At 41.2% G+C, this 21824-nt stretch overlaps 1 protein-coding gene and 1 pseudogene across 5 annotated transcripts in view; both read left to right on the top strand.

The window, feature by feature from the left end:
- The window catches only part of NR6A1 (nuclear receptor subfamily 6 group A member 1), a 254770-nt gene that overhangs the window by 159377 nt on the left and 73569 nt on the right, over window positions 1–21824 (top strand). The window contains exon 1 of one of the 5 annotated variants that reach the window (XM_028834861.2): window positions 19768–19912. The exons of the other annotated variants lie outside the window; for them this stretch is intronic. Within the exon in view, the coding sequence (XP_028690694.1) occupies window positions 19897–19912 (16 nt within the window). The 5' untranslated portion in view covers window positions 19768–19896. Of the gene's footprint in view, window positions 1–19767; window positions 19913–21824 lie in introns of those variants that run through there. 5 annotated transcript variants of the gene reach the window in all.
- Window positions 15989–17085, top strand: LOC693910 (ran-specific GTPase-activating protein-like; annotated as a pseudogene).

The following is a 21824-nucleotide window of genomic DNA, read 5'->3' on the forward strand; positions in this document are numbered from 1 at the left end:
CTGGTACCCACGTTGGAACACCAACTATATGTGCCTACTCCACTTTCCTCTCGGAGGCCTATTATCATTTTGCTGAGTGTTGATTTTCAAATCATTATGACTAGTTGTGAAGCACTTACTGTAAAAAGCATCCTACCCTTTTTGTTTATCTTTTTAATTAGGGCTTTATAATGATGGAATTACATTCTATGCAGTTTTTAATGTCTTAGCCTAGAAGTTCAGCAGTTTCTTTTTATGCTGCATTCATCTGAGAATTCTCAAAGTTACATGATAAAGGATCTAAGCTCTCCAACTTTGTATTAACTTGATCTGAATAGAAACATTCAGTGGAATCCAAGTATCTTATTTGTGTGAAAAGTGAACTTCACCAGGACTGAGTGAACACCATTTAAAGAGTAATACCAGGCTTTGAATCCACAGTTGTATCACTGGGACCAAAAGGGCAAATAAGATTGTGAAGAGCCATTTTTCCAGGAATAGGCTTACAAGGTGATCTTTAATGCATTTGAGTGTCGCTTGGAAAGAAGAAGGACATGTTAAATGGGAAGGTCTGTTTGGGCAGAGTTGTAGAGACTTGAAAAGCACCAAGAAAAAAGAGAGAAAATTTCATTGTGGTAGCCAGTTCATTGAGGAGGGGTTATGATGATATTATCTTTACAGTCATTTTTGTGCCAAGCTGACAAAGGGAATTTTTGCATATAGTGGTGGACTTTTGTCTATGTCAAGATGAGCCTAAGGCAGAGTATGTTTTTAGGATCTATTCTCTCAACCTGTTGGACTTGCCTCTCTGGCTCCTGCTGACTTATCCATCTCTCATGCCACAAACCTGCCATCACCACCTGTCTTAGATTCTATCATTTATAGATTGACTAGGACAAACAGCTAATCTGATAAGTGAATCAGTGCTCTTAGAATACCCGAGGGCCAGTTGTTGGGGGATATATACATGCTAATTAGGACCGTCAGGAAATAAATTCTCTAACTTAGAAAGTTTTTCATTCTGGCTGGTGGAGAAAAAAACTATTCTTGGCCCTATGTGAGCCCCAGAATTGTTCCCTCTGCTCCTTGATGATGATTCTTTCCCCGGATTTGGGTAGTTTTTCTCTTACATGTGCGCTGATCAGTCCTCAGCTGAAGACTTGGAGGGACCCCTCTGCAGATTTCAGCTGTGCTCTCTCTGCGTAGCCCTCTCCCTGCTAGCCCTCTTATTTGTGAACTCCAGCTGCCCTGGCCTCCTGGACTCCCCGCTTCTAATCCTCAACTCCTCGAACCATTGAGCTCTACCTGGGTTCTCCCTTCCTGTGCTCTAGGCTAGAAATTCAGGGCTTCGGTGGGTATTTGTAGGACTTCCCTTGTTTGTTTCCTCTCTCTCTGGAGTCACTGTCTTTTGCCGTCTGAAGTCCAGTACCTGAAAAGCATTGTTTTATATGGTTTGTCTAGCTCCGTAGTTGCCCCAGTCAGGTGGCCAAATCTGGTTCCCATTACTCCATCTTGGCTAGAGTGGCAGAAGTCCATCTGTAAACTTTTATGTACTTTAAAATGTATGTTTTTGTAAATGAGATCAAACTGATTCTTTTCATTAACAAGATATTATAGACTTATTTACATGCCAGTAATATTCTTTGTATTATACAGATTTATTAGCCATCCTCCTATTGATTGCAAAGTTTGAGTTTTTCTTTTAATTTTTATTCACTTGTTTATTTTTTGTTTTGTTTGAGATGGAGTCTTGCCCTGTCACCCAGGCTGGAGTGCAAGTGGCTTGCTCACGGCTTAGTGCAGCCTCAACCTCCCAGGCTCAAGCGATCCTCCCACCTCAGCCTCCCTAGTAGCTTGGACTACAGGTGTGTGGCACCATGCCTGGCTAATTTTTGTGTTTTTTATTTTTATTTATTTCTTTAGAGACAGTCTTGTCATGTTGCCCAGGCTGATCTCAAACTCCTGGGCTCAAGCAGTCTGCCCACCTTGGCCTTCAAAAGTGGTGGTATTATAGGCATGAGCCACTGTACCAGGCCTTAATTTTAATTTTTTTTTTTTAATTTTTATTTTAGAGGCAGGGTCTTGCTTTCTTGCCCAGGCTGGAGTGCAGTAGCAACTTATTAGCTCACTGCAGCATCAAACTTCTGGGCTCAATTGATCCTTTCCAAATAGATGGGACTACAGATATGGGCCACCACACCCAGCTAATTTTTAAATTTTTTGTAGAGATAGGGTCTCACCATGTTGGCCAGGCTGGTCTCAAACTCCTGGCCTCAAGCGATCCTTCCTATTCAGCCTCCCAAAGGCTGGGATTAAAGGTATAAACCACCATTCCTGGCTTTGAATTTTGAAATTTATTTAGCTACTATATACAGTACTGCCATGAATATCTTCTCACTCCTGTACAAGTACTTCCATAGGGTACATTCCTAGAATTAGAACTGCTATATTAAATGGCATGGGCATTTTAAAGCATGGGCTTGGCTTTAATAAATAATGCCAAAAATAACCTCTCAAAATGTTATACCAATTTGTATAATGGTTGTGTGATTGAAGATGCTAGAAAAAGAAAGAAAGAAAAACCCAAACTACTACTTTGCATTGCATTGATAGGATATATGGGGGTTTACCTTACCCACAGTACAAGAGTTGTGACTGAAATTGGATCATTTGTAAGGGTATAATTCCTTGGCAGGCAAATTCTTAGATTGGTGTGATTTGCAACTGGCCCATCTGCTAACACAGTTAAGTAACTGAGAAGAGGGGAGTATCTATGAGGTTCCTTTGCATAATGCTGAGATGTGCGCTCCCCCGCTTATGTTCCTGGTACTCTTCCCTTTAGCTACAGTGCCGTTTAAGTCCTGCAGAGATGCTGAGGTATCTGTCCAAGCAGGCTTATCAAGAAGGGATGCTTGAAGAAGTCCCAGGAAAGCATTTTCTAGAAGTCATTGGTCTCCTCTCAGTCCTTCAACTGTTTTTTTCTCTGCTTTCCACAGTGATTTGTCCTTACACATCTGAGACCAGGGTCAGTTCTATGGAGAGTAAATCTTGTCTTTTGTTCCAAATGAAGGTTGGTCCTGGAAATCTGGGTGGACTATGAGAGTGAGGGGCAGAAGAGAAGAGTGGTTCAAGTCAGCAGTGAAAACCTATCCTTTGTTACTTGACATCTGCTTTAAATTCCTTGATTAATTTTATTTGGAAACCTTATCAAAAAGCACAAGGTTCTGGGACACAAGGAGCTAACAGTATAGCTGCACAGCTCAGCTATCACTTCCTCTGGGAAACCCTTCCAGACATTCATCAGATACATATTAGGTTCCAAGAAAATAGTGGTGAGCTACTGGCAACCCCAGCTGACACAGGCACCTCTTCTCTGAGCACACCTTGTATTTTGTCCCTCTTCTAAGATAGATATCATTATCCCTAACACTGGCTTGAACTCTTGAAGGACAAGATCTTGCCTCATTCATCTTGACCTACCCATCCCCAGCTTAGCACAGAATTGGAATGGCTCAGTGTTGACCTGCTCTGAATGCTGAGTTCATTCTCTCTCTCTCTCTCTTCTCTCTCTCTCTCTCTGTCTCTCCCTTTCTCTCTTTAAGACATGGTCTCTGTTGTGCAGGCTGGAGCACAGTGGCGTAATCACGACTCATTGGAGCCTCGACCTCCTAGGCTCAAGTGATCCTCCCACCTCAGCTCCCCAAGTAGCTAGGACTACAGGCATGTGCCACCATGCCCAGCTGATTTTTTTTTCTTTTAATTTTTAATTTTGGTCTCAAACTTCTGGCCTCAAGCAATCCTCTTGCCTCAGCCTCCCAAAGTGTTAGGATCAGAGGTGTGAACCACTGTGCCCAGCCTTAAATTGTCTCTAATTTTGGAGCAAAGAATGGAGAGTAGTCTTTGATGGCTCCTCTGGGGGATCTCTTCCCTACGGATGTCTAAGCAAGCACTCTGTCTCACTAACGGGCTTGAAAACAGAGATTCTTGTGGAGAACCTGACTCACGGTCCTGGAAGTAAGGAAAATAATAACTACTGCTAGGTTTGCTGGGCCTATGATAAGTACTTTACTGATAATGATAAGTATTTTACATACATTCTCAACCAAAATGGCCTGATGCGATTTTTTTTTTTTTGGTAAGGGAAGTGGAGGCTCACAGAGATAAAAGAAACTTACTGTATCTTACTGTGGGACACTGAACATGTTTAACTCCAAAGCCCAGTGTACCTGCCTCCTCCTTCCCCACAGTAAGTTTTGAAGAAGGCTAAACTACTGAATGGGTCAGGAAAAAGATACTTCCAGGTAATATCTTCAAATAGCACTCCAACCTGAGATTCAGAAAGGAAAGTTATTTAGGGTCAAAAGCACCTCTTCCCTCAGCTTGGTGTATTGAACTCTTGAAATACACAATTATAAACACCTCTATGCAAGTAAACTAGAAAATCTGGGAATGAATAAATTCCTGGACACATACACCCTCCCAAGAATGAGCCAGGAAGAAGTTGAATCCCTGAATAGACCAGTAATGAGTTCTGAAATTCAGACAGTAATAAATAGCCTTCCAACCAAGAAAAAGCCCAGGGCCAGACAGATTTACAGCTGAATTCTACCAGAGGTACAAAGAGGAGCTGGTACCATTTCTTCTTAAACTATTCCAAACAATTGAAAAGGGGGAACTCCTCCCTAACTCATTTTATGAGGCTAGCATCATCCTGATACCAAAACCTGGCAGAGATACAACAAAAAAGAAAACTTCAGGCCAATATCCCTGATGAACATCAATGCAAAAATCCTCAATAAAATACTGGCAAACTGAATCTAGAAGTACATCAAAAGCTTATCCATCATGAGCACTTTGGATTCATCCCCAGGATGCAAGGCTGGCTCAACCTGCACAAATCAATAAACGTAATTCATCACATAAACAAAACTAAAGACAAAAACCACAGATTCTCCCAAAAGATGCAGAAAAGGCCTTCTATAAAATTTAACATCCCTTCGTGTTAAAAACTTTCAATAAGCTAGGCATTGAAGGAATATACCTCAAAATAATAAGAGCCATATATGACAAACCCACAGCCAATATCATATACTGAATGGGCAAAAGCTGGAAACATTCCCCTTGAAAACTGACACAAGACAGGGATGCCCTCTCTCACCACTCCTATTCAACATGGTATTAGGAGGTCTGGCCAGGAAATCAGTCAAGAGAAAGAAAGAAAGGTATTCAGATAGGAAGAGAGGAAGTCAAATTGTCTGTTTTCAGATGACATGATCCTGTATCTAAAAAACTCCATCATCTCTGCCCAAAAGCTTCTTAAACTGATAAGCAACTTCAGCAGTCTCAGGATACAAAATCAGTGTGTAAAAATCACAAGCATTCCTATACACCAACAACAGATAACCAGAGAGCCAAGTCATGAATGAGTTCCCATTCACAATTACTATGAAGAGAATAAAATACCTAGGAATACAGCTAACAAGGGAAGTAAAGGACCTCTTCAAGGAGAACTACAAACCACTGCTCAAGGAAATCAGAGAGGACACAAATGAATAGAAAAACATTCCTTGCTCATGGATAGGAAGAATCAGTATTGTGAAAATGGCCATACCACCTAAAGTTACTTATAGATTCAGTGCTATTCCCATTAAACTACCATTGACATTCTTCAAAGAATTAGGAAAAACTATTTTAAAATTCATATGGAACCAAGAAAGAGCCCATATACCCAATACAATCCTAAGCGAAAAGAACAAAGTTGGAGTCATCTGGCTACCTGACTTCAAACTAGATTACAAGGCTACAGTAAGCAAAACAGCGTGGTACTGGTACAAAAACAGACACAGAGATCAATGGAACAGGATAGAGAACTCAGAAATAAGACCGCACATTTGCAACCATCTGATCTTCAATAAACCTGACAAAATCAAGCAATGGGGAAAGGATGGATTCCCTGTTTAATAAATGGCGCTGGAAGAACTGACCAGCCATATGCAGAAAATTGAAACTGGACCCCTTCCTTACATCATATACAAAAATCAACTCAAGATGGACTAAAGACTTAAATGTAAAACCCAAAACCATAAAATCCCTAGAAGAAAACCTAGGCAGTACCATTCAGGACATAGGCACAGACAGAGATTCTGTGATGAAGACACCAAAAGCAATTGCAACAAAAGCAAAATTTGACAAATGGGATCTAATTAAACTAAAGAGCTTCTGCACAGCAAAAGAAATTATCATCAGAGTGAACAGACAACCTACAGAATGGGAGAAAATTTTAGCAATCTGTCCATCTGACAAAGGTGTAATCCAGAATCTACAAGGAACTTAAATCAAATTTACAAGGAGAAAAACACATTAAAAAGGTGGGCAAAGGACATGAACAGACACTTCCCAAAATAAGACATTTATGTAGCCAACAAACATAGCAGAAAAAGTTCAACATCACTGATCATTAGAGAAATGCAAATCAAATCCATAATGAGATACCATCTCACACCAGTCAGAATGGTGGTTATTAAAAAGTCAAGAAATAACATATACTGGTGAGGCTGCAGAGAAATAGGAATGCTTTTATACTGTTGGTGGGAATGTCAGTTAGTTCAACCGTTGTGGAAGACGGTGTGTGATTCCTCAAAGACCTAGAACCGGAAATACCATTTGACCCAGCAATCCCATTCCTGGGTATATACCCAAAGGAATATAAATGATTTTATTATAAAGTTACATGCACACATACGTTCTTTGCAGCACTGTTCACAATAACAAAGGCATAGAATCAACCCAAATGCCCATGAATGATAGACTGGATAAAGAAAATGTGGTACATTACACCATGGAATACTATGCAGCCATAAAAAAGAACAGGATTGTGTCCCTTGCAGCTCCTTTGGATGGAGCTGGAAACCATTATCCTCAGCAAACTAACATAGGAACAGACAAACACACACTGCATTTTCTCATTTATAAGTAGGAGCTGAACAATGTGAACACACAGACACAGGGAAGGGAACAACACACACTGGGGCCTGTTGGGGGGCGGGGGAGGGAGAACATCAGGAAAAATAAGTAAGGCATGCTGGGCTTAATACCTGGGTGATTGGTTGATACATGCAGCAAGTCACCATGGCACACATTTACCTGTGTAACAAACCTGCACATGCTGCACATGTACCCTGAAACGTAAAATAAAAATAAAATTTAGAAAGTGCTTTTTTTCTTTTTTAAATTTTGTTTTCTGGCTGTCATTTTTCCCCCTACTAAGCATGAAATTATTTTATTTATTTATTTTTTTGAGACTGGGTCTTGCTCTGTCTCCTAGACTGGAGTACAATGGCGTGATCATGGCTCACTGTAGCCTCGACCTCCTGAGCTCAAGCGATCCTCATGCTTCAGCTTCCCAAGTAACTGGGACTATAGTCGTCTGCCACCATGCCTGGCTGGCTGGCTGGCTAGCTTGCTTATGTATGTATGTATGTATGTATGTATGTATGTATGTATGTATGTATAGATAGGGTTACACTATGTTGCCCAGGCTGGTCTTGAACTCCTGGCCTCAAGCGATCATCCTTTAGACTGCCAAAGTGCTGGGACTGTAGGTGTGAGCCACCGTGCCCTCCCAGGTATTATTTTATGAGAAACATTATTCTAAGTAATATTAACTGTAAGTTATTGAAAATTTACTGTTTGCCAGGCATTATGTTGAACATTTTTCATAAGATTATCTCTTTCAGTTCTCACAGAGACCCCATGGGGTAGGTAATGCTAACAACCTATTTTATAGATGAGGAAATTGAGACAAGTTATGCAATTTACCTAAAGTCACATAGCTAGTAAATTTACAGGATCCAAAATTTGAAACTCGATTTAACCCTAGAATTTGTTTGCTGAACCTCTCTTTTTTTTTTTTTTTTTTTTTTTTTTTGTTGAGACAGAGTCTCGCTTTGTCGCCCAGACTGGAGTGCAGTGGCCGGATCTCAGCTCACTGCAAGCTCCGCCTCCCGGGTTCACGCCATTCTCCTGCCTCAGCCTCCCGAGTAGCTGGGACTACAGACGCCTGCCACCTCGCCCGGCTAGGTTTTTGTATTTTTTAGTAGAGACGGGGTTTCACCGTATTAGCCAGGATGGTCTCGATCTCCTGACCTTGTGATCCGCCCGTCTCGGCCTCCCAAAGTGCTGGGATTACAGGCTTGAGCCACCGCGCCCGGCCCGAACCTCTCTTTTATTCTATCTTCCTATTTATTAATTTTAAAGAGATGGGGTCTCACTGTGTTGCCCAGGCTGGAATCCGGTGGCTACTGACAGGCACAGTCCCACTTCTGATCAGTATGGGAGTTTTAACCTGCTCCATTTCTGACCTAGGCCAGTTCATCCCGCCTTATGCAACCTGGTGGTCCCCGGCTCCTGGGAGATCACCGTATTGAAGATGAACTTGGTGTGGAACACCAGATTGGCATAGCATACTATAGCCCAGAACTCCTAGGCTCAAGTGACCTTTCTGCCTCAGCCTCCTGAGTGGCTGGGACCATAGGGATATGCTACCATGCCCAGCTTATTCTTTCTATAAAAGAAAAAATAAAAAGTCCTGAGCTTGAGAGAATGGGGCCTGAGTTGCAGTTCCAGGATGTCCAGGAGCAGCATGAAGTTTTATTGTCCCTTGTGCTGGAGTGTGTATCCTAATCTCTGATACCCATTCCCTTTACTCAACATGTTTAAAGGTTAAACTAACAAAAACTTGAGTTCCAAAGTCCAGGATTGAATAATATTTCAGGATTCACCAAAGAGAAAGATGAGTGACTATATACAGAGAGGGAACAGGAACTTAGAAAGTAGCAAGGAAGCAGTATCCTCTTTCCTCAGTTTACCAAGCAGAGATAGGTTCCTATTGACAAGAGGTGCCCATGGCCTTTGGGTTCAGAGGAGCTGCCAGTGGGTGATGGCACATACCCTGTGTTCTTGGAGTTTGTTAAATTATCTCACTGTCATGTGAACATAGGGTTGTGTTGTTAAAGATAATTTTAGTTGCTTTGAACTGTATACTTATTTATCAATAACCCTGAAGAATCACTGTTCCCATTTAACAGACTTAGGAGAACTGAAGTGCCTTGCCCAAGTTTACAAAATTAATGCATGTTATATAGTTGCTATTTGATACCAAGTTTGACTCCTAAGTATGTAATTCCAGGCTGCCCCTTATTTTATTTAGCTCCTTCTGTAGAATGATGGATTTCTTGGAAACCGAGGCCTTTTTTTTTTTTTTTTTTAAATCCATCAGACATATATCAAGTACCCGTTTTTGCTGTGTTCTGTGATAGATTCCAGGAATACAAAAATGAATCAAACCCTGGTCCCTTATTCTTGGAATATTCACAGACCCATGGACACATGGAGGCAGGCACACAAAGGGATGAAACAGTGGACATTCATAGAATTGGAACCTTTAGGGCAGGGAAGAGTAGCAGAAGATTTCTTAGAAGATGTCATGCCTGAATTTGCTGAGAATTAAATAATTCATGGAAACTAGCCAGGCAGAAGTAACACTACATGCAAAGGCGCATTTGGGAAACTGCAAATAGCACTATTTGCTGAGAGCATTGGGAATATGAGAAGGGAGAAGGGAGAGGAAGGCTCTTATGAGGTTGGGAAGGTGCTTTATTCTGAAGGCAGTGAAAGGTTTTAAGTAGAACTGGCATGGTTTTACTTGAGTCTTCGCAGCCAGGATGGAGAATGGATTGCAGGAAGGTGATGCAGAAAAAGAGAAAGGAAAAAGCAAGGAGCAAACAAGACATACCCATAAAAGAAGCTACTGAAATAAGCCAGATGGGAGATAGTGGTGGCCAAGACTGTGAGAGTGATGACAGAAACAAATAGATGGATTCAAGATTTATTTGTGTGCTTTAATTTTTATAAAACAAAAATAGAAATACAAAGTAGTATAATGAAGCCATGTACCAGCCTCAACAACCATCATCCAATGGCTAACACTGTCCCACTCATACTTCCACCCATTCATTTTCCACTTTATTTTGAAGCAAGTATTAAGTATCATTATTTCATTTGTTAATATTCCAACATGTATCCTTATCCTTTAAAAGTGTGGGGTTTGTTTGTTTGGTGTTTTTTTGCTTTTGTTTTTTGAGACAGAGTCGTGCTATGTTGCCCAGGCTGGAATGCAGTGGTGCGAGGGTTTTTTGTTTTTAAGAGACAGGGTCTCACTCTCGCTCTGTCATCCAGGCTGGAGTGGCTGGAGTACAGTGGTATGATCACAGCTCAGTGTAACCTAGAACTCCTGGCTCAAGTGATACTCCTACCTCTCAAGTAGCTGGGACTACAGGTACATGCATCACTACACCTGGCAAATTTTTTGTAAAGATGGATCTCACTTTGTTGCCCAGGTTAGTCTTCCTAATCTGTAGATTTCTCCTCCATCTTTTTTGCCCTCTAAGATACACTGGTGGTTTGTCTTGTTGAATTTACCACACCCAGATGTTGCCGATTACATCCTTGTAATGTAGATGAATGTGTTCTTTTGAACTTTGTAGTTCTTTTATTTTAGAAGATGGATATAGAGACTTAGTCAACTTCAAACCTTCAGATCCAACATTTTTGGCAAGACTACTTCATGGGGGTGTTGAGTTCTTCCATCAGAAGATATGTACTGTCTTGTTCTCTCTTTTTGTAATGTAGCAGCATTTGATGATTGGTATCTAGAATCTATTATTTCACAGTGTTATTCTAATTCCAGTATGTCTCATTTATTTATCAGCTGGAATGCTTCTATAAAGAAATTTATCCACAGCTGTTTATTACCCTGTGGTATAATTCATCTAGGAAAGGCAAGATAAATATTGATTTTTCCCCTTAATATTTTTTTCATTTTAAAAATTATTATTTTTTTCAAGACAGGGTCTTGCTCTGTCAGTCAGGCTGGAGTGCAGTGACACGATCTCTGCTCACTGCAACCTCTGCCTCCTGGGGCTCAAGAAGCAATCCTCCCATCTCAGCTTCCTTAATTGCTGGGGCCACAGGCATGCACCACCACATCCAGCTAATTTTTTGTATTTTTGGTAGAGATGGGATTTTGCCATATTGCCCAGACTGGTCTTGAACTCCTGGACTCAAAACGATCCACCCACCTCAGCCTCCCAAAGTGCTGGGATTACAGGTGTGAGCCACTGTGCCCTATTTAATAATTTTTAAGTGATGCTCAAATTATCCCATCTTTTTTTAGTAAATACCTCTTCAGCGTAGCTGATTCAGCTACTTTTGAGGGGGTAGAAAAGACAGGATTTATGACAAGGTTGTATGTGGGTGTAGTCAAAGAGGAGGAAGGAGCCATGGAAAGAGTGCCAGGTTTTTGGCTTGAGTGGTTGATGCCTTTCACTCAACAGGGAGCCCAGAAAGAGGAAAAGATTTTTAAAGGAAAACAGGTTTGGACTTGTCTGAGGTGCTTATTGATGGATACATCTAGGTGGAGATGCCCAGGAGGCAGTTGGATATCAGGATGTGAGATTCAGGGGAGCAGTTCCTGACTCCAGGACCTAGGATAAGGCTCAGTTGCTGAGTGTAGTTGACTCAGATTGGGATTATGTGCGTTATTTCTTGTTTGATAAAAATAGATTCCTTTGCCATCAGGAGCCAAGTTCTACCCTAAAGAAAGACTGCATAAGCCCCTGTTGTCCTTTTACCTGTGCCTATCCTTAGAGAGTTTAATTTTTAGTAGAGTAGAAAGGGATAGAATTGGTGCAGGTAGGATTGCCACTTGCTGTTTGGAACTGATCTTGTCAGATTTATTACAGCCAATCCCTCAATTAGAGGAGAGATCTGTGTATGGGTAGGATTTACTGGAGTTGGAATTGGGACTGGGAAAACTGGTTTTGGCTTTGCAGGAATGGCTGGCCTAAGGTGGTCTATTTGTATTCCTGAAGGGTTTTTTTCCTCCCTTTCCTATGTTGCTGCTCTCTGAAGCAACTCCTTCCTTCCTTCCTTCAGTCAACAAATATTCAAGCACTGGAGATACACTGGTTGGCAAAAATATGGGGCACAGTCCTTGGTCTCATATTTTGGAATCCAGTGACAGATACATATGTTATATATGTTAATCAAAAGATCATCAGCAACATGTGGTTCTACACTGATGCAGGAACCCGGCAAATGACATACTGATCAGGAACCTTTGACTACCAGTACCAGCCCTTCATTGTTGGAAGATTTAGTCTCAGGTAGGCTTCTAAATCAGAAAATGTATATTTAACAGAGGGCCTGACACATGGGAGACTCTGAAGTAGAGTTTGTCTAGGGGAAAAAACCTTTTGTGAGGTAAGATCAAAGAGTTAGAAAATGTGAAAATGAAGAAGAATATGAATGCACTATTAAGAAGTTCAGCAGAAGAACTGCACCCCACCCACACAACACACACACCTCTCGAGGAGCCATCTAATTGCTTTAACGTATTATGAAAGCCTTTTATATACTAAACTGAAGACAGCCCTGGGCTTGACTCTTTGGAGTACATGAGATTAATAAGAAAGGATAGAATTGTAAAATAAAAATACTACTTGATGAGTAATGTCGTAGTATATTTTAGGGATCCAGGCAGCATGGAAGAAGGGTGCAATTTGACTTTGTCTGATTTTAAGTCTGGGAGAATGGAGTCTTAAAATATTTTACAGAGGAGGGGATTTTTAAATTGAGTCCAGTAAGATCAGTAAGTGGGAGTGGAAACTATAAGGAAATAGTGAGAAGAGTTATTCCAGGCAAATAGAATAGCTTAGTATAATATTTGCACTATAAGTAAGTGGGTCAGCATGGCTGGAGTAATGGGTACTTACAAGGAGTGGTGGGAAATGAAGCTGAAGAAGTTGGAAAGAGCTGGGTTATAGAGGGAGGGCCTTAGGAGTGTGGGCCTTTGTACCTTAGGTTCCTGGGAACCACTGATGGGACTCAATGAGATCATGCCACACTCACTGGGGGTATTTTATCTTGCCTTTTTCCAGAGTTCTCACATAGAACTGAGTTCTTTTTGGATAGAAGTCTTTTCCTATGTCATCTGACATTGTCTCTAGGTCACATAGATGGATGTATGGACAAATGAAACAACCAGAGAAGTCAGGGCTGAAACCAGAGTTGGCTTGGAAACAACTAACCTTCAAGTGGTCTACCTTTACAGCAGCACCAAAGGAGAAAGCCTGTCAATTTACTCTGCCCCAAGTTTGAGACTTGCTTTTTACAACTTTGATCTTTTTTTTACTTCAGCTTCACATGTTGCTTAACAGCAGTTTGAGCTGTTGCTGTGTTCAGAGCTAGAGTATTTATTTGCATTAATCTCTGGGCCAATCTGGGTCTTAATTGAGAAGAAGGTAAACAGTCATGGGTGCCATATGTGATGATTAAGTCCCAACTTGTTTAGACCTCTCAGGAGACACAATAGTTGACTGCATTTATATTTATATGCTCTGTATCTGATTCCTTTGTTTTCTTTTCATTCAAAAAGGACTTATTTATTCATATTATAATCTGTTCTTGATTGGGATACTTTAAAAATTCATGGATAAAATCTTGACTGGGGAATTGTGAGAAATTTTAAATGGAGGAAAAGCTCACCTTTTCCAGGTTCCTCAGTTTGGAGGTAGGAAACTTATCTAATTAAATGTCTTACACATATTTAAATTTCCTGGATTGTCCCAAAAATGTCTTTTTACAATTGTTTGGTTCAAATCAGGATCTAAAAGTACATATATTGCATTTGGTTGTTAACATGAGGCTGTTCTTTTTTTTGAGGCAGGATCTTGCTCTGCCGCCCAGGCTGGAGTGGGGTGGCATGATCACAGTTCACTGCAACCTCCCAGGCTCTCAAGCAACCCTTCCACCTCAGCTAGGATAGCTGGGGCTTCAGGTGTGTGCCATCATACTGGCTAATTTTTCACAGAGACAGGGGTCTCGCTATGTTTCCTAGGCTGGCCTTGAACTCCTGGGCTCAAATGATCCACACACCTCTGCCTCCCAAAGTACTGGGATTACAGGTGTGAGCCATCTTGCTGAGCCTGTATGAGCATACTCTATAATAGTCTTGTTTTTCTTTTTTTGTTTTTGGGTTTTTTTTTTTTTTTTTTTTTTGAGACAGAGTCTCCCTCTGTCGCCCAGGCTGGAGTGCAGTGGCGTGATCTTGGCTCACTGCAAGCTCCGCCTCCCAGGTTCACGCCATTCTCCTGCCTCAGCCTCCTGAGTAACTGGGACTACAGGCGCCCGCCACCACGCCTGGCTAATTTGTTGTATTTTTAGTGGAGACGGGGTTTCACCATGTTAGCAAGGATGGTCTTGATCTCCTGACTTTGTGATTCTCCCAGCTCGGCCTCCCAAAGTATTGGGATTACAGGTGTGAGCCACCGCACCCAGCCAGTCTTTTTGTTTGTTTTTTTTGTTTGTTTGCTGTTTTGAGACAGAGTCTCACTCTGTCGGTCGAGCTGGAGTGCAGTGGTGCGATCTTGGCTCACTGCAGCCTCCGTCTCCGGGGCTCAAACAATTCTCCTGCCTCAGCCTCCCGAGTGCCGGGATTACAGGCGTGTGCCACCACGCCTGGCTAATTTTTGTATTTTTAGTAGAGACGGTGTTTCACTATGTTGGCCAGGCTGGTCTCGAACTCCTGACCTCAGGTAATCCACCCGCCTCGGCCTCCCAAAGTGCTGGGATTACAGGTGTGAGCCACCACACCCAGCCTTTTTTTTTTTTTTTTCTTAAAGCACACTCTGTAACAGTCTTTTTTTTTTTTTTTCTTTCCCCACAGCCAGTCATATTACTCTTACATAGCATTGGCGTTACAGAATCTTTTGAGATCATCTTTAGTCCTTCTCCTTCTTCCTTCAGGTCTTGAAATACCTTTCCTACTTATCTGCCTGTGGAACTTCAAGGTTCAGCTCAAATGTAATGCCCTCTGTGGTACCTCAGTCTAATGAATTGCTTCTTCATCTTTGTTTCTTTAACACTTTTCTTACCCACTTTAGTTACAGTACTCATAACATCATACTGTCATTTATCTGTTTAGTCTATGGGCACTCCACGTGAGTTAGTATGGAGTGGTGAGAAATAAGGTTAGAGAGGTCAGCAGATGATGAGTGTTTCTAGGGCAAGGATCACATAATATTATTTTATGTCAACATAACCAGCATAGTGCCTAGCTAATAGGAGACACTCCATGAGTGTTTGTAGACCTGGATTTTTAAAACCTGGTTTCTGGAATATTTTATTTAGCTTCCAACTCTTGAGTTTTTTCCTGAACTATGAATTGTTTCCACCTCCAGGAGTTGAAGGCATAACTGGAAATTGTATCCAAGGATGTTCTTTGTTGCTCTCATTCTTTTTTCACTTTCAGGAGCTTTGCTTCTTAGTTCCAGATAATATGAACTTCATTTGACTGTGATTTCATTATTCCTATTTAGGTGAATTAAATTACTCTTTCCCTTGCCATAGGGAACGTCTGTATCAAGGATCTGACAGATGAGAACCAGAGATCTTGGGCTCTTGTTTTTTGTTTTAACCTCTGTAAGTTTAAAAAGGAATTTTAAACATTTGCTGCATGGTCCTGATTTTCTAAAATGAATACAAGTCCCTCTCCTTGAAAATGGTCACCTGGCTTTCACTTTGCATCAGACATTCATTGAAGGGTTCTTAAAAACAAATAAGGCAGAAATGATTCTACTGATCATGTGGCCACTAGATTTGCTGTCTTTTGTTTTACCCTGAAGGACTAAATTCACATTACCCCTTCAGCCTCAAAATCTGCAGTCATCTTTGAGAGCGTCTGTTTGAATAAACATATGGGGAATGGTGTTAAACATCTCAAAAGAGGCTTTGCCTTTTCCTGTCCTCAAGATACGTGGTTTAGTGGAATAGAGGACTAGGATATTTGATTTTCTTCTCTATTGGTCTGATGACTCCTGCCTCTTCCTTTCTTTGAGCTTCAGCTTGTCCATCTTTAAAATGAAAGTGGAAACAACCTCTTGGTGGTTAACTAAGGTTCTGCCATTCATAATTTGGACTCCGTGGCCAGACGCAGAGGGAAGGAGCTATGAGTAGTCGCCGAGAGGCCGCGGAGCCAGCGATGACCGACTCAGCCGAGCCGCCGCCGCCGCCGCCGCTGCGCCCTCATGGCGGCTGCCAAGGACATTGAGGAGGACCAGGATACTTCCATTGAGAATGCAGACGAGTCCAACCATGACCCTCAGTTTGAGCCAATAGTTTCTCTTCCTGAGCAAGAAATTTTAAAACGCTGGGGGAAGATGAAGAGGAACTTTTTTTTTTTTTTTTTTTTGAGACGATGTATCGCTTTTGTCGCCCAGGCAGGAGTGCAATGGCGCCATCTCTGCTCCTGCCTCAGGCGCCCGCCGCCACACCCAGCTAATTTTTGTATTTTTAGTAGAGACGGGGTTTCACCATGTTGACGAGGTTGGTCTCAAACTCCTGACCTCAGGTGATCTATCCGCCTCAGCCTGCCAGAGTGCTGGGATTACAGGAGTTAGCCATCGCCCGCGGCCGAAGAGGAACTTTTTAAAATGGGGGCGAAACTGTGATTTGCCTCAGAGAACGATCTCCCTGAATGGAAGGAGCGAGCCACTGGTGACGTCAAGCTCCTGAAGCACAAGGAGAAAGGAACCACCCACCTCCTCATGAGGAGGGACAAAACCCGGAAGATCTGTGCCCGCCGCTGCATCACGCCAATGGTGGAGCTGAAACCCAACGTGGGTAATGACCATGCCTGAGTCTGGAATGACGAGTGCCCCAAGCCAGAGCTGCTGGCCATCCGCTTCCTGAATGCTGAGAATGCACAGAAATTCAAAACAAAGTTTGAAGAATGCAGGAAAGAGATTGGAGAGAGAAAAGAAAAGATCGGGCAAAAAACGATCATGCCGAAAAAGTGGCGGAAAAGCTAAAAGCTCTTTCGGTGAAGGAGGAGACCAAGGAAGATGCTGAGGAGAAACAATAAATCTTATTATTTTATTTTTTTTCTCTCTTTCCCTTTTTTTTTTTTTTAATTTTACCCTGCCCCTCCTTTTTGAATTTTTTTATTTGGTTTCGTTTTTACGAAGGATGTTATATAAAGAACTGAATTTAAAAACTAATAACTTGGACTCCATTAGATTTGCAGTATGCAAATGCTTCGTATGTTTGGATTTATAATTTTGTTCATCTACTTTTTTTCCACATTTCAAAGCCAGTATTAGCAAGTAGAAAATGTTGATTTCCTGTTTTCTCTCTTCTTCCCATTTATAAATTCCAGTAGCTCTGTTAATCTTAAATGACTTTTCTTCTCTCTCTCTCTTTTTTTTATTTTTTTTTTAAATAGGGATGAGTCCACTCTGTTGCCCAAGCTGGAGTGCAGTGACTATTCACACGCCACAATCAGTGCACTGCAGCCTCAAACCCTTGGCTTCAAGCCTTCCTCCTGCCTCAGCCTCCTGAACAGCTGGAACTACTGATGTGCACACGCGTCCCCAGCTAAACAATCTTACTTGGAGCCGCAGTTAAAAATTAGTGTTTAGGCCAGGTGTGGTTGCTCATGCCTGTAATCCCAGCACTTTGGGAGGTTAAGGCAGGTGGATCACTTGAACCCGGGAGTTCAAGACCAGCCGGGGCAACATAGACTCCAATCTCTACAAAACATTTTTACAAATTAGCCAGGCATGGTGGTGCGTGCTTGTAGTCCCCTGTAGTCCCAGCTATGTGGGAGGCTTATGCGGGAGGATCGCTTGAGCCCAGGTGGAGGCTGCAGTGAGCCGCGATTGCGCCACTGCACTCCAACCTGTGTGACAGAGTGAGGTCCTGTTTCAAAAAATTAAATAAATAAATAAGATTTAGAGTTCATCTTTTGCATTCACATGGGCACTGTGGTGTGTGTTCATCTTCTCTTCCCTCTTCCTCCCAGTAGAGTCTATAAAGTGCTCTCAAAAAACTTGTGGGACTGACAGTGCTGAAGAAATGTGGCTCCATATCCAAAGATAAAACTTAATTGTCTCATTAAGCTATGTTAAAGATTTGTTCTCAGGCTTATGGGTGCATCAAGGATTGCTAGTTGGATTCATCTTGAAAATCAAGGTATCTGCTTCAGTCTTGGTAGCAGAAATTAGACTAATAGCTCCTTATTCATCTTGTCCTCCAAAAGTTGGTGCAATAAAGCACAGAGGCCTACTACACCTCTGTTGTGTACAGATATTTCTAATAAATCCATATCCTTCAGGGAGACAGAGAGCTGCCCTTTAAGTGTTTCCAATTGAGTAGCTTTTTGCTTCTGGACCTTCCCCTTCCATTTTTTCCACCCTCATTCTATTTGTAGTCACTTTACTAAAATCATTTAAGAACTACATTCAATCCACAGGGACTGAGAAGAAAATATTAATCTATGGGGTTGGGGTGGGGGTGGGAAAGCTGGTCAGTATATTTATGATGGAGTAAAGTGTGTCATGGCAGTGGCAGAATATTTATTTTTAGACAAATTGTAGCCTTTTTCCTCCTCTAAATCATTGGTCACTTTCTCTTTAGGCCCTACTTTGTAAGATGACCCTAATGCTCTCTATTGGTTAGAAAAGCCCTCTAGTAATGGTAGTAGCAATATTTGCCATTCAGTTATATGGCTGCTAAGTGACAGATTCCAGTCCTACTCCAGGAAGGGTCTCCTTTTCCTGGAATACTGCTGTAAAGTGTGCATAGCCTTTAAGTTATTCCTAAAGCTAAATTGGGAGGGGAGATTTCATAGAATGAACCATTTGACACAATTAAAAAACATTTATCCTCAGGAATCAGTTTCTCTTGGGGCCATTCCACCTTCTTAGTGGAACTTGCGCTTTTATTGTGTCCTGATACTTGAATGTTTAGCTGAATGTTTGACATCATGTGCCATTAGCACGTGGCTCCAATTTGCCAGCCTTTGGGGTACTGTGGTAAGGTATGAGTGTGTATGTGCACACTTGGTGTTATACACTCTGCTGCATGCTGCTGGTGTGGTTCACGAATCAGGGAAGCTATAGCATGATGTTGTTTAAGATCTTCCGAGTTTTAGGGGAATGAAGCAAGAAGCTTAGTTTGAAGGTGTAAACTTTTGGCTAAGGATGAGGATGGGGGGTGGTGAAATTAGTAACTTTTGCTTTGTAAAAGGATTTTGCAGACTGTTTCCTTTCTCCAAACTAATGTGTATAATCAGAGCATTCTTTCAAACTAGTATAGATAACCAGAGCATGGAAATGAAGGGCTAAAGTAAGCCCTGCAAACAACTCTTAGCTCTATGTATTAATTTTCTTAGAGGAATTTGCCTTGTCATTGTTTATTATAATGACAGAAAACAGGGAATCCCACTCCTGCACGTCCCCCATACCCCCCAGAAAAACCCTACATACCTAACATTGAGTTTCCGTTTTGTCTTTCCCTTAGGCCAAAGGTTTTGGCTTTAAATTTTCTAATCCAGTACGGAAGACTATAGCATAGAATAACTCTTGAAAAAAAAAAAAAAAAGAAAAGAAACCCCATATACCAGAATCCTTTTAAATAAATTATTTTTAAATGCTGCCTTTTAATTTTAGGATCTTAGCTTAAATAAGACTGGAAGAGAATTTCCCATGAAATGGTTCCCATAATAGTTTTCAGAAAGACGTGCTAAGCAGTATTGTTAACTAAAGAAAATAAGTCTATCAGTTCCACTTAGATAACCTTTGGTAATAAACGAACTCCATACACGTTGTGACCTTAGAGCCTGAACTTTGTAATCACATGACCAGCTTGTAAACTGACCTGTGAGGATGACTGTCGTAGTCCCGGCTTAGAGAAATTGACCAAGTGTCGGAAGGGTAGTCATCAAGCTGGACTTGTCCTGTAATCTCTGTTTCTTCATGGCTGCAATAGAACTTTTCAACAGACTACAAGAAGCATGAAATGGAGACATGGGAAGGTAAGGAACAGTCTGGGGCCCAAATCTAAGGGTTAGAAATTTTCTTTGAAGGTTTAGAGCAAATAGCCTTGAGGGAGAAGGGAGGCAGTCCACAGACAACTGTTTTTTTGTGTCTTTGCAGAATTCAGGTAGAAAGTTTTCATGTATGTAGCAAGTGGCTGTAAATGTTTTGGAATGGAGAAAGTAATTGAGAGAGAGAACTGCAGTGAATTCATTGTTGTGGTTGATGAAGAGCAGAAGAAGGGGGATTCATTTAAATTTTATAGTGACTTGAAAAAAATTAAATTTACGTTTCAGTACGTAGATAAAATTTACATTAAAAATTGTTCTGTGTATTTCTTGACAGAAGTTGTTTATATTTTCAGTTCCTTAATCCAGTTCGCTATCTGCCAAAACCTTATTTACTACTGTTAATTATAGATAGAATTGGGGTCATGAGGCCATTGATAAGGCAACCTCATCCTCTGTGGGGGAACTTCTATACTTTACAGTTTGGGATATAAGACTAAGCCATTGCTAATTTCTTTTTAAGTGGGTTGCTTTTTAAATGGGTACATTTTCTGCATGTGTGTATATGTAATGAATAGTCACTAGTGTTACAACTTGTTTATTTGGGATAGTCTCCTAGTTACGTGAGAAACCCCACTTTTCTATAACTTTATTATTTAGGCCAGGAAAGACAGAGCTGAAGGAACAGATAAAATGGATGAATCTTAGTATTAAAGTTTTGCCATGTTTATAAAGTACAAGCTAAGAGTTTGCGAAGAGTTTGATTTTCTTAAAGGCAAGCACTGCTGAGAAGAGTTCCCGACTCTTTGAAGCAGTTGATAAATTTCTAGGACTGGCATTAACCCTACGAAATAGCTGGTCCTGGGAAAGCTTCCCAGCCCCTTGCAGCATGGCTAACATCTGCCATAGGCAGCTTTGCAGTTTCGTTCTCACTCTGGGGATGCACAAAACCAGGAAAGTGGGACCCCCTCTGATAATAGCATTCTTTTTAGTAACCTTGGGCTTCTTTACTCCCTTATATGTTGTCCCCCAGCACCTTATATACCAGAAGTACTGGTTTTTAGTGTAAGTTAGCAGAAACAAAAGAAAGTTCGTAGAAAATACCAGTTATATGTAAGGCCTGTTACTTATCTTGAACAGCCTCCTCTCCCAATATGCGCAGAAATTCTTTGTTAAATTATCCTGGATATACTAGCTTTTCCAAAAGGGAGTAGTTTAAGAAGTAAGATTTGCTTTGGATCTATTGGACAGGAGTTTAGGAGCTGGCAGAGTCCCAGAGCAGTTATTACATGAGTTTAGAAGGAATGACTCTGGAGTATTTAGATTTTTTTTTTTTTTGACCAGCTTGAGTCTCTTAGTGATATGTAGTCCGCTAGCTCTGAAAGAGAAAAAAGTTTTGCACAGGAAGTTCTCCCCTGGTTCATATTTAAGTTTTGAAACTTCAGTTTTTCTTAGCCATTCAACTGCAGAAAATAACTTACGGTACCAAAACAAGAACTTTCATAAAATAAGGAAATGAATTTAAAACTGTTCACCTGAATCTTTCATTGAAAATTCTAGTAAAGCAAAATGAATTATCCCAGTTGAAGGAGGTTTTTGGAAGCTTAAGAGGCAAAATCAACTGCTTACAAAAGAGGCCAGTGAAAATGCTACTGTAAAAAAAGCATTGCCTGGTTTTAGATATTGGGCCCTTGTCCATTTAAATTAACCTTTGTCACAGCTGGGCATACAAATGTTTTGTTTTAGTTCACAGAGGGTTAACTCTATTCAAGCTTTCACTGTGGCAGGCCTGATCTGTGGAGTCATACAATCTGGTCTTTCAGCCCTGCCAGTCGCTAGGCAGGAAGTCTTATTTCTTAAGCTATCTTTCAGAATGGGGGTTGGGATTTGGAGAAAGGTGGGG

The sequence above is a fragment of the Macaca mulatta genome, chromosome 15, assembly GCF_049350105.2.
Source record: "Macaca mulatta isolate MMU2019108-1 chromosome 15, T2T-MMU8v2.0, whole genome shotgun sequence".
In the NCBI taxonomy this organism is placed as follows: domain Eukaryota; kingdom Metazoa; phylum Chordata; class Mammalia; order Primates; family Cercopithecidae; genus Macaca; species Macaca mulatta.